The 12871-nt window shown below is 42.2% G+C and overlaps 1 protein-coding gene across 1 annotated transcript; it reads left to right on the plus strand.

Moving 5' to 3' along the window:
* Positions 1 to 952: 952 nt before the first annotated feature.
* GIMAP7 (GTPase, IMAP family member 7) lies at positions 953 to 9409 on the plus strand. The gene is made up of 3 exons (XM_048213046.2): positions 953 to 1045; positions 1155 to 1261; positions 7932 to 9409. The coding sequence occupies exon 3, from the start codon at positions 7972 to 7974 to the stop codon at positions 8845 to 8847; it is 876 nt and encodes a 291-aa protein (XP_048069003.1). The 5' UTR covers positions 953 to 1045; positions 1155 to 1261; positions 7932 to 7971; the 3' UTR covers positions 8848 to 9409.
* The last annotated feature ends 3462 nt before the right edge of the window (positions 9410 to 12871 follow it).

Here is a 12871-nt window from a genome sequence, read left to right on the forward strand (position 1 = left end):
AAGTGAGGAGATTATTCTGGATTATCTGGGTGGGCCCTGATGTAGTCACAGAGGTCCTTGTTGGGGGAGGCAAGAAGGTCAAAGGAGGAAGAAGGCAATGGGTTGGAGGCAGCAGAGATTGGTGTGATGAGGCAATGAGCCAAGGAATGCTGGCAGCTTCTAGAAGCTTAAAGAGGCAAGGATGGATTCTCTCCTGGAGGCTTCAGAAAGAACCAGCTCTGCTGAGACCTTGATTTTATCTACATAAGATAAGGCCCTTGACCTCCAGAACTGTAAGAGACTACATTTATATTGTTTTAGGCTTAATTTTTGGTAATTTTTGGTAATTTGTTGTGGCAGCAAAGGAAACCGATACACCAAGGTGACATATGTAGACGGTGTGAGGAGCCATTATTTACATTTCCTGTTATTATTTCTGCAATGTCTTCATAAATTGAGCTTTGAATTTATCTAGATCTAGGTTTGGGTTTTTCTCTTGGCTCCCAAAGGTTTAGACTTTTGGCTTTGTGCCTGAGTGTTATTAATTTTTGAATGAGTAACGTGAGACTTTCATGAAAGACTATAATAAAAACCCATATCATACAATCCCTGGGAAGTATCCCCAGGCTCTAAATTTGGAGCCAGCAAGCCACATATCTGAGTTCCTTCTGCACAGAATCACCCCCAAAGTCTTCCACTCTATCTGGGGAAGATGATCAGACACCGTGGCTGGCCTGTGTGCATGCTTTGGGTCATTTAGTAAGGGCCTTTTGGACCCACCGCTATAACCCCAAACAACAAATATAGCTTTGGAAATTTTGGTCTGGTAGCGGGCACACGTAGAAAAAGATTTCAACCTGGCAAAACTAAAAGCATCCCCCAATTACGGGACAGTATTTCTGTCTCTTTAAAGGCAAACTGTTCCTTCACTAGCTCCACCCAATCAGAACTTCCTGGCTCAGAGGCTTCAAAGGGTAGGGACACTTTTTCCTGACAGTTAAAGCAAAAGCACCAGCTCAAACAGCTTCTTTGGAGAAAGCCTGAGAACTCATCAACTCTTCCAAAGGTGAGCCGGGCCTCAGAGCAGTGGAGCTGTGAGATACTGCGGGACACAGGGTATGCATGGGGGTGGACTCGACTGATGTGCCCAATTCCACCTGTCTCGTATTTCACAGGAGAAACTTGCTGAATAAGGTACCTTCCATCAGTTGTTGTTGTGACGACGCTGAGTGCTGCCTGACAACCCATCCGTTGCCCTCAGTGGGAAATCGAGGTCCTTGAGGTGGGTCTCTAGAGCCGAAAGGCAATTGAAAGACCACTGGGTCCGAATCCCTCTCTTCCCTGAAAACGAATCTGAATCCCAGCCTGTGTGAATGTGGTTTCGTTACTCTCCCAGGGATACCCCAGTCACTAATGGCACAGGAAGCCAAAACTCAGTTTGCTGAGTCCTGGCAACATGGAAGGAGAGCAGTTGTGTGACGGGTAGTGTAGCAGATGAGGGAAGGGGGGAGCGCCCTGAGGGGAGAGGTGGCTATTCTACAGACGCGATGTGTCCGAAAGCCTTTGGTTGCCTTCCCTAATTCCAGGCTTGCTACCAGTTCACTGTTTCTGGAAAGAGTGTGGGCTATCTCCCTTGGCCTCCCCTGAGGGAGTGTATTTCATTTCTGATTTTCTGATTCACTGTGTTCCCGATTCAGTGTAAGTGGAAATGTAGCATCAAGGACCTGAGGAGGAACCAGGAAGAGGCCATAGTGTGCAGTGGTTATGCAGGAGTGTGGTGGTCGGACAGACATTGAATTGTATCCCTCCTCTGCCCAATGCCTATTAACGCTGTGACCTTGGGCTAGTCTCTCAGCATTTCTGAGCCACATCAATTTCCTCATTTGAACAATTAAAATAAGGGTACCTGTCTGGCTCATCAGAAGAGTGTGTGTGTGACTTTTGATGTCAGAAATCGTGAGTTGGTGCCCCTCGTTGGGTGTAGAGATTAGTTAAATAATAAATAAATAAACTTTAAAAATTAAAATAATAGGGCACCTGGGTGGCTCATGACTGAGCCTTTGGCTCCTGAGATCGAATCCCGCATCAGGCTCCCTGCTTGGCGGGGGATTCTACTTCTCCCTCTACCCTTCCCCCCTGCTTGCGATCTCTCTCTTTCTCTCACTCTCTCTCAAATAAATAAAATCTTGAAAAAAATTAGGGTAATAAAATTACGTTCCTTGCAGGTATTTTTGGGGAGTAAAGGAGTTAATGTACAAAACCTATTTATCAGGGTGCTTGGTAGACAGTATACATTCAGTAGTTGTTGCACTATGAACAAGTTAAATTTTTTTTGTGGGAAATTTTTTTTACTTCTTTTTATAAAAGATTTTTATTTATTTAAAAGAGCAGAAGCAGGTGGAGGGGTAAGACGAGGGGAAGGAGAGGGAGAAGCAGGCTCCCCTTTGAGCAAGGAGACCGATGTGGGGTTCAATCTCAGGCCCTGGGATCATGACCTGAGCTGTAGGCAGATGCTTAACTGACTGAGCCACCCAGGCGCCACAACTGGGGGAGATTTTTAACTCATTCAAAGATAAAGAACCTCCATGTACCTTCAACAATTATCAATTTGTGTAAATCTTGTTTCATCGATAAACCCCTCCCACCCATCCCAGATTATTTTGAAGCAAATGTCAGACACTGTATCACTTTGTCAGTAAATTTGAGTATGTATGTCTGAAAGATAAAGAGCATTAAAAATATGACTTTTTCAGACTTTGAAGAGCAATTAGAAATTTTCCAAAATTACCAGATATAGTTAGATTCCCCAATGGTCTCATACTTTTAAAAATTGTTTGAAATCAGATCCAAATAATGTTCATAAACTGCAATTATTTGCTATCGTTCAGTTGAGCTTAGTGTATAAGTTTCTACTTTCCTGTTTCTGTCTGTGAAATTGGTGTTGTGTTTTATAAGAAAGGGCAGTCTTTTGTCCAACAGAGTTGGACAGTGTACATCTTGTTGATTAAATCCTCAAGATGTCCTTTAACTTGCTCTTCTAGTTTCAACATTTTGTATGAATTTATGTCTAAGGAGAGGCTTGGTCAGATTAAGGTTTCCTTGGTTCTTTGGGTGGGACTATTTCTCAGGAGCTGTTGTAAACGTACATCAGAAGGCCATTGTGTTCGCTTCTCTCTCTTCCTGTGACTTAGCAGACACTAATGCCAGCCTAGAGTAGAGCTGTGTCATTCAGGGTCACAAATTATGGTATCTAATTCTATCATTCTTTCTTCATGTATCAGATGGAACAACCCTATAAAAGAAACTTCCCCTCCACAGTTCTTTCACTTCCTTGAGGTACAGTTAAATAACACAAAAGACATGCTTGATTCTTTCCCTTTATTTGTCCATGTTCAGAATGATGGAATTATTTCCTAGCATACCCCAAAGGGAACAAGTGACTTCTTTTAAGATGATGATATTGTTATGAATTTGTGGATTTCAACATATTTGATCTCTTTCAATCTATTGGAAACACTATTCTATGGATCCTCAAATTGCCCCATCTCTGTCAGAACCTCTTCAAGTTGACGCTTTAGTCCTTTTGACAAGATTCGAGTTTTTTAAAATAATTTTAAAAATAATTTTTAAAAATAATCTCTAACCCAATGTGACTCCGAGATCAAGAGTTGCATGCTCTCCTGACTGAGCCAACCAGGTGCCCACGGTCTGAGTAATTTTTGTTAGCATCCTTGCTTTATGGTCTGACGAGACAGCCTAGCATCCACTTGCGCAATTCCCAGCCCAGACCTGGGATCAGCACTTGCTCCTGAGTGTCCTAATGTTTCTAGTGAGAAATTGCATTCGAAAAGCACAGTATGGTGCTTTTCCCTAACGGTGCTCATTGCCACTGGCCTTGTCACTGACCTTCATAACTACACACACACACACACACACACACACACACACACACACACACACAAAGCTAAGAACAGGATAGGACTCCTGAAAACAATTTCAGATTTCTTTTTTGGCAGATTTTTTTCTCTTGTTGGCCTTATGGTATATTCCACTAGGGATGGAGAGTGAAATTACTGCATTTTGAAGGCTCTTTGACCAATGTTTTGTGTGGTTTATCCATCACACCAAATACTATAAGTATCATTATCTTTTGATTATTACGAGTATTTTCTAATATTTATTTATTTATTTATTTATTTATTTATTTATTTATTTAAAGTAGGCTCTACGCTGGAAACTAATGTGGGACCTGAACTCACGATCCTGTGATCAAGATCTGAGCTGAGATCAAGAGTTGGATGCCTAACCAACTGAGTCACTTAGGTGCCCCTTACTAGTATTTTAAAATATAGTTTTTGTTGTTTAATTATATAAACTATTTACAGGTTTCCCCTACTATCTGAAAGCAAAATGCACCTATGAAATCTTTCATAAACCAAAATGCAGGGAAATAATTACCATTAATTTATATGGAAAAATTTGGGGGGTATTCCCAGATCCCCCCAAAATCACCTCCCTTATGCATTTCTGATAGCTTTAGACACAACTTGCTATCAAATGCACAAAATCAGTTGAGGTAAAGCCCACATGCTCACATGGCTCAAAGCTCTGGCAGCTGGATGCTGCGATGCTCTGTGGGGTTCCTGGGGAAGGGGCTTGGCAGCATCACTCCCACTGCCCAAGATATGTGCTGCCCCTCCAGTGGCTCATCTAAATGTAAAACAAATGCTGAACACTGTTTTTGCTTTCAGCTTTTTTTGTAAAAATGAAAATCCTCTTTGAATTTACTTTGGCTAGCAAAAACAGGTCCACATGTAGGTCTTTCATAAAACCACAGTGGTGTAATTTGAGCTTTATTTTCTCTTATTTTTTAGAAGATTTATTTATCTCTTTATTTGACAGAGAAACAAGAGAGACAGAGAGCAAGCATAAGCAGGGGGAGCAGCAGAGGGAGTGGGAGAAGCAGGCTCCCCTCAGAGCAGGGAGCCCAAAGTTGGACTGGAGCCCGATGTGGGGTCCGATCCCAGGACTTTGGGATCATAAGCTGAGCTGAAGGCAGATGCTTAACTAACTGAGCCACCCAGGTGCCCCAAGTAATTCAAACTTTTAAAAAGCAGGGAATACCTGTACATGCTTTCAAGATCAAATCTGTGAAATCTAAGTATATTTAAAGAAGTGTAGTTTCCAGCTTCTATCCTTGTCCCCTCCACTCTGTTCCTCCCATCCCCATAAAAGTAGCTTTTTTGTTTGTTTACTTTTCAGATTTTCCTGCCATTACTTTTTCATGTACATGAAATACGTATATTGTAGTTTATACATATACTTCATGCTCCTCCTTATTAGAGAAATGGTAGTAAACTATGCATTTTTTTCTGCACTTTGCATTTTTTGTCTATTGAAATACTCTGGAGATGTCTCCATACTGGCATGTAGAGATAGTACTCATTCCCCGCTACACTTCACGGTGTGGATATACTTTGTTTAGTCAACCAGTCCCCTATTTGTGGGCATTTGATAGATTTTTGTCTTTTGCTATTACAAATACTGATACAGTGAATAGACTTATGCAGATTTTTCCCCCTGTATTTTTGTCAGTGTAGCTTTGGGGTGTAGGGAAGGAAAAATTCCTCCTCTCTCCTTCAAGTTCCTCCAGATGAACTAAGAATTACATTTACTTGAGACAGATTAAGAGGAGGAAAAAAAACCAAAGTGTGCAAGGAGGCCCAGTGAGGAAACTGAGACCAAAAGAAATGACCACGGCAAGCAGTTTTTATACTTATTAGACCAAGAGACATGGGAGGAATTGACAAGACAAAGAAAATGTAACTTGGGGAGCTTCAATTAGTAAGGAATTCTCAACAGGCTTTGGGCTGCGGTAGTAAAGGCGTACAAAGAAACAAGAGTTGTCTGCACAGCTTCTTGGCTCTAAATCGCCCATCTCTGGTCATAAGGATTTCTCTTCAGCTCGTGGGACAGAGAGAGCACCCTTCACATGGGAGATTAGTTTCCACCTTGCAGGGAAACATAGGAGGGTCTCAGTGTCCTTCTTGAACAGGCTGTGTCTTTAGCAACTTTTATTTAAAATAATCAGCATGCCAAGGTGGCACATTTTCGGGTAGCCTGTCCTCATATACAGGCACATATCCTAAAATTGGGACTAATACTCCTAGGATAAATGCACATGTACTTTTGCAAGATAATGCTATGCTAACTTCTCCACTGTAGGTTTTGGACTGTTTTTCTATTCCCATTAGCCATGGAGAAGAGGACCTGTTTCCTCTAAACCTTTATGAACTATATATTGTACCAGCAAATTTTATGATTTTTGCCAAACCTGTAGATGAGAAATAGTATCTCAGTGTAATTTGAATTGTTTTATTTAGTTATCTTATCTTTTCTATGTTTGATTTCTTTTTCTCTATTTTAAATGAGTGTTAATATCTCCTAATATATTCAAGGGTCATTTACACTTTGTCCTATGAACAGCTTATTCATATGTGTTACTCCATTTTCTATCATGGTGTTGCTCCTTTGTTTCTCTACTTTTAGGAATTCTCTGTATAATTGGCTAATTTTCTCTTGTATTCATCATTATTCTTTGTATCATAGGAAAATTAACCCTCTTTTATATCGGAAGGAAAAACTTCCCCCCTAGTTTGACATTTGTGTTTTAATTGTCTATAGTGTTCTTTACCTTACATTATCTTTTAGATTTTTATGTAATCTATTTATGAGTCTTTTTCCTTACCCTCTTTAAAATCTTAGAAATATTTTCCCACCCTAGGTTACAAAGAACTTGCCCACATTTCCTCTAGTATTTATATGGATTAATTTTCTTATGTTTAAATTTCTAATCTATTTAGAATTGGAATGGCATTAGAAAGTGGGTGCAGTTTTGTGTTTTTCTGTATGGTTTTATAGTTATCCCAGTGCTGGTTATTAGTCCATCTTTCCCCCCATTGATGTGAGATGCTGCCTTATTGAATATAAATGTAGCATAATATAATCGAATTGAATATTTGTGAATGTAGTTTGATCAACTTGGTCTGTTTCTGATTTTCTGGGTTGTTTTCATTGTTCTGTCTCTCTGTTCATACCCTGATGTCATACTGCCTTAACTATAGAGGCTAAAATGCTTTATTATCTGGCAGAGCCAGTCCTCCCTCACAATTCTTCTCTTTTTTGATTGTCCAGGCTAATTTTCTTTTTTATTCATCCAAATGAATTTTATAGTCAACTCTTTTAGCAGCAGGGGAAAGAAAGTGGTGACAAAAAATTTTAAATTTATATATTTTAAAATCACATTAAAGAAGTATCTAATAACTCAAATTTTTTGAAATACTTTAAATATGAAACAGTATTTCATTTGGTGAAATGTATTTTCTGCATCTAGGTATTTTTCTTCTTAATCTACTCATGGGAATGTGTTGTAACAACCCTTTTTCTCCTATTGAACCACCCTAGGATTTCTGAAATACATCACATTTGATCATGGTGTATTACTTGTTAGTGTCTAAAAATGTATTTAGGATTTTTGTATTAGGATTCACAAATGAGACAGATCTGTAGCTTTATTTATTGGTGAAATCTTTGTTAGTCTTCAAGATCAGTATCATACCTGCGTCATAGAAAGAATCAAAAGTTTTCCTTCCTTTTAAATCATCAGGAATAGCTTAAGAAGCATGGAGATTCTTAGATCTTTAAGGTAAGGATTGAACCTTAACCTGAAGAGTTGAACCTGAACATCTGGACCTCGTACTCTTTGGTGTGGAAACTCTTTACCTGTTTTATTATTTCTTCCATGGTGATTGAACCATCTTTCTGTCTTTATGGGATGAACATGGATAGTAGACCACTATATATTTTCAAGGAGGAACAGAAAGGAGAAAAGAGGGGGTAATGTTTTCCACTTACCTCCAATGACCCTTTTTCTTCTCCTTCCCTTCCTTAAGGTTTGTGGATACCTAAGCCCCAGAGCCTATTGATATTGACATGGCTGACCCACAGGACAACACTCTGAGGATTGTTCTGGTTGGGAAAACCGGAAATGGGAAAAGTGCAACAGTAAACACCATCCTTGGGAGAAAAGTATTTGAGTCTAGAATTGCTCCCCACGCTATTACCAAACACTGTCAAAAAGCATCCCGAGAATGGAAGGGGAGGAATCTTCTCATTGTTGACACCCCGGGGCTCTTTGACACCAAAGAGACCCTGGAAACCACCTGCAAGGAAATCAGCCAGTGTGTCCTCTACTCCTGTCCTGGGCCCCATGCCATCGTCATGGTTCTGCAGCTGGGCCGCTACACGGATGAAGAGCAGAAGACCGTAGCATTGATCAAGGCTGTCTTTGGGAAGGCAGCCATGAAGCACATGATTGTTTTGTTCACTCGCAAAGATAACTTGGAGGGTCAGAGCCTAGATGACTATATAGCAGAGGCAGATGTCAACCTCAGGAGCGTCATCAGGGAATGTGGGAACCGCTGCTGTGCCTTCAACAACAGAGGCACAGAAGCTGAGACGGAAGCTCAAGTGCAGGAGCTGGTGGGGCTGATAGAGCAGATGGTGTGGAGAAACGGCGGGGCTTACTTTTCTGATGACATTTACAAGGACACAGAGGAAAGGCTGAAACAAAAGGCAGAAGTCCTGAAGAAAATCTACACTGATCAATTACATAAGGAAATTATGCTAGTAAGAAAGGAATGTGCTCATAAATTACAGCAAGAACGAGAGGAAAAAATAAAAGCACTGAAAATGCAATATGAAGAAAAAATTAAAAATCTTAGGGAAGAAGCTGAAAGGGGTGTATTTGATGAGGTTTTTAATGAGATTAAGGGGTTTCTTTCAAGGACATGGTATATGTTTTGGTAGTCATGTCAATTTCACTTTTGCTTCTGAATTTACTATGTCATGTAATAGCGATAGACTGTAGTTTCCAAGGATGGCTGTGAGAATACAGTCGATCCTACTTATTCTTCTTATAATCTGACTTTGTTACTTCCCCCACTGAGTTGTGGGGCCTATGTCCCCTGCCTTGGAATTGACAGACTTTGTGACTGTTCCGATAAATAGCAGATGGCTGAAGCAACCCCTTGGGACTCTAAGTCGAGACATGGAAAATGCCCCCTGCCCTGCTGAGGTGTTTGCCCTTGGAACTGGGCCAACACGTTGTGAGAGAGGCCATGTTGCCCATTGAGAGGCCCCCAGCTTGATGTCACTGGCCGACTCCCCTTTTATCTTCTTTTATCTTTTATCTCCCAGCTGGATCAACTTGCCAACCGTGCAAGCAAGGTGACATGGAAGCAGGCTCTCCACCTGCCAGCGTGCGTCGAACAGAGTTGCAAAGAGCAAAGATGCGCAATCCCCACTGAGTCCTGCCCATATTGCAGATTGATGAGAAACAAAAATAAATGATGGTTGTTGTTTTAAGCCACCGAGCTTCAGAATGGTTTGTTCTGTCCTGACAGCTAACCAGAATGAAACCTCTTCCAGTTGGTCCCCCCCACCTCCCATTCCTCCCCACCCCCGTCCGTCTTCACAGTGCTGACAAATTTAAGAAGTGACGAGATTGGCATTCTCAGGCAATGATATATAGATTTGAAAGCCTCAATTTGGGAAAATTCAAACAAGAAATCCTGCACACATCTTGTGTTAGCGCCGCTGGTGGCGTGTACCGCTGCAAGGCTGGTCTACAGGACATTTGTTAGTGAAGCAGCGGGTTGCTCTGGAAAGCTGGGTCTGTGGTTCATGGAGATCTGGAAGTTGGTAGATTCTCTTATTGCTTTTCTCTCTGTTCTTGTCTGACTATAACTTAAAAATCTCTTCTGTGCCAAATATTTGTCACTGGCCTTTGCAGACCCACACTCCAGCCGTCTTCGCCCTAGCTCTCTGCCCTAGGAGGCTGATGTCTATGGACTACCTCGGTGGGATCGCTTGCTCTCTGACTTCTGCTTGGCCTGGCCGTGGGAAGTCCAAGTAGAACACCCCAGGGGAGTAGAAAAGCAAGGCTGGGTGGTCGTTCTCCTCTCTGTCCCTGTGAGGCCATCTCTGACCAGCTGCAACCCTAAGCCAAAGGTGACAGCTCCTTCCACAGTGGCCTCGCTACCCAACTCACCTTCTGGGTTCCGGTCTCTATTCACCCTCTTAGGGTTGGGATATCATTTTCTCACCGTTACTAACACTCCCCTTTTTCGTTTCCAGAGCCCTGTATCCACGCTTGTAGGAAGTCCCTTCTCTAAACTTCCCCCAAGAACCTAATGAGAGTGGGCCATCTTTTAGCTGCTAGAATTCTGATTGATAAATCTTGGGGATCCCACTTCTCTTTCAGAGCATTCGCTGATCTTTATTGCTGTTGTTGGTTTGAAATTCCCTCTAGTCTTTTCTGCCACCAGAAAAATCTCTTCATTCCCCTTCCAAGCTGTGGCATTGGCAGTGAGTATTTGAAAGGTTCTGTCTTGCTAAAATAATTGACAAACTTCCAAGTTAGAGGGGTGGCTTTCTATCATTTACAGTGATTGCAGACATCCCCAAATCAAATCAGTAGAATTTTCACAGTCGTCCTTTGTTTTGACTATGAACATGACTGAGGTGTTAGTGGATCAGTGAAGGGAGATGGATTAGAGATTGAATTTGGAAAAAATAAGATCCTACATCCTTGCTCATTCTAAGGTTCATCACAAGTATTAGGAATGGAGTAAAAACAACATGGAAGAAAAAACTCTCATAAGCAAAGATATTCATAACATGTGTCTAATAACACCGCTGAACCAAACTGCTCTTTGCCGTCATGCAATTCTTACATTCAAAAGTACTTCGTTGTGAGGAAGAATTCAGGGCTTGAAGTCCGCTGAGAAGGATGTGTCCACATGGGTGATGGGTAGGACGATCATGCTTCTTTTCAGAAACGGGAAAGTGAAGGGCGACAAGTAAGGTTGTCAGGGGAAAGGTAGAGTCAGGAGCAACAGCATTCAGTTAGGTTTGTGACAAGTTGAATATCAGTTGTCAAAGGTAGGGTCCAATGTAAATAAATGATCTGCATTAACTTGACATTTGGGTCTGAAGGTTATGTGAAAGGCTTGGGGTGAATGTGAACATAAATATCTCCCTCACTTTCAGCTGAGTCTTCAATAACTGCCAATATCCCCACAGGCCAACACTACATGCCAGAAGATCCATATAGGACGTGCAAAGGAAGGAGCGAGAACGAGTTTTGTGAGGTTTAGTTCTTCAACTAATTTGATAGATATTGGAAGGTGTCAAAAGGAAGAGTTTTTTTTGTTTTGTTTTGTTTTTTTAAAGGTTTACTTATTTGAGAGAGAGTGAAAGAGAGAGACAGAGAGATGGTGTGCGGGTGCACAAGGTGGGGGAGGGGCACAGGGAGAGGGAGACTCCTGCAGCGGACTCCGTGCTGAGCAGGGAGCCGGACTTCGGGCTTGATTCCGAGACCCTGAGATCGTGACCCAAGCCAAAATCAAGAGTCAAATCAACATCAAAAGTCAAAATCAACCGACTGAACCATCCAGGTGCCCCGGATTTTTTTTTTAAGTTTCAAAAAATAGAAAGAGAGGATGTCTATGGTGTACAATTTCTATTAATCCCTTTTCTACAATGATTAGCCTATGGCCAGTTTGCCGTCTTGAACTTGAAATCCCTGGTCTCTTGGTAAATAGAAATGAAACGTAGTAAGAATGTGCAGACTACTTTTATATATTTATATTCATATACCATCATTTGTGGCCGCTTACAACTTGGAGAACGAAATTCTAATTCCAATTCCAAGCTCTTACTACTTCAAATAAGCAATAATACAATTAATAAAAAAACAACCTCCGACGTTTTCTGTAAGCGGTCTGGGCTTTTAGAGCTCCACTGTCAGGACTGGGACGGTCAGAGTCAGGGGGGACAGCCCGCGCTGGCCACTTCTCTCTGCTGGGGACGCAGCTGGGACGGTCCATCATGAGGCATCCGCGGCAGGGCGGGGCAGGGAGCAGGCACCTTGCACCCTCCCCTCGGATCCTGTGAAGTGACCGCAACTTGATGTGCCCGGGGAGACAAGAACAGAGCCGGCTGTGGTTGTGGGGAAGACAGGAAAGAAGTGCGGTCGCACACAGGTATATTTACAACAAATTTGTGCTCTTGTGAGACGTTCCTGTGAGAAGCTTCTGAGAACCGGGCTGACCTCGACTGTGGCCGCACACTTCCTGGGGTCTGTACTGTGAGGTGTGTAGGAAACACCCTCCGCTCTCTTTCCCACTAATTTCTCTTTTTCCAAATATTTTCGTGCACTCCACCAACCGAGCCGGCCGGGTGCCCAGTGATTTCTTTCCTTCTTGTTTTCTAAGATTTTATTTATGTATTTAAGAGAGAGAGAGCGTGCGAGCTGGGGGGTGGAGGGGCAGAGGAAGAAGCCGACTCCCCGATGAGCGGGATACCCGCCCCGGGATCCTGACCTGAGCTGAAGGCGGATGCTTACAGGCTGAAGTGCCCAGGCGGCCCTCCCCGGACACTTCACAGTGAGAGGAAGCCAGGAAAACAATGGAGGCAGATTTTCAAAGTGCTGAGAGAAAAGAACAACTAACCTGAAATCCTGCACTCACGGAGAACAGCCGTCAAAATTACACACATTTCAGGGGCGCCTGGGTGGCTCAGCAGGTTAAGCATCTGACTCCAGCTCAGGCCGTGGTCCTGGGTGCTCCTAGAAATGTGGGCCTTAATAGAGAATCCCTATGTGTAGTGGGCCTTATAACCCAAATAAAGAATATCCAAGTAATGGTTTTGGGGATTAATTGTACTTAACTTTTCTATTATATTTCTCATCAATCTCTGCTCTCACTCCCACACTTAAATAGAGAATGATACAAACCTTCCTGTTGGGCTTATTCTTAGAAACAAAATA

This window comes from Ursus arctos, unplaced genomic scaffold (assembly GCF_023065955.2).
Source record: "Ursus arctos isolate Adak ecotype North America unplaced genomic scaffold, UrsArc2.0 scaffold_3, whole genome shotgun sequence".
Classification (NCBI taxonomy): Eukaryota; Metazoa; Chordata; class Mammalia; order Carnivora; family Ursidae; genus Ursus; species Ursus arctos.

Excerpts from the sequence above, each read along its gene's own strand:
- GIMAP7 (XM_048213046.2), top strand. The coding sequence starts at position 7,972 with ATGGCTGACCCACAGGACAACACTCTGAGGATTGTTCTGGTTGGGAAA.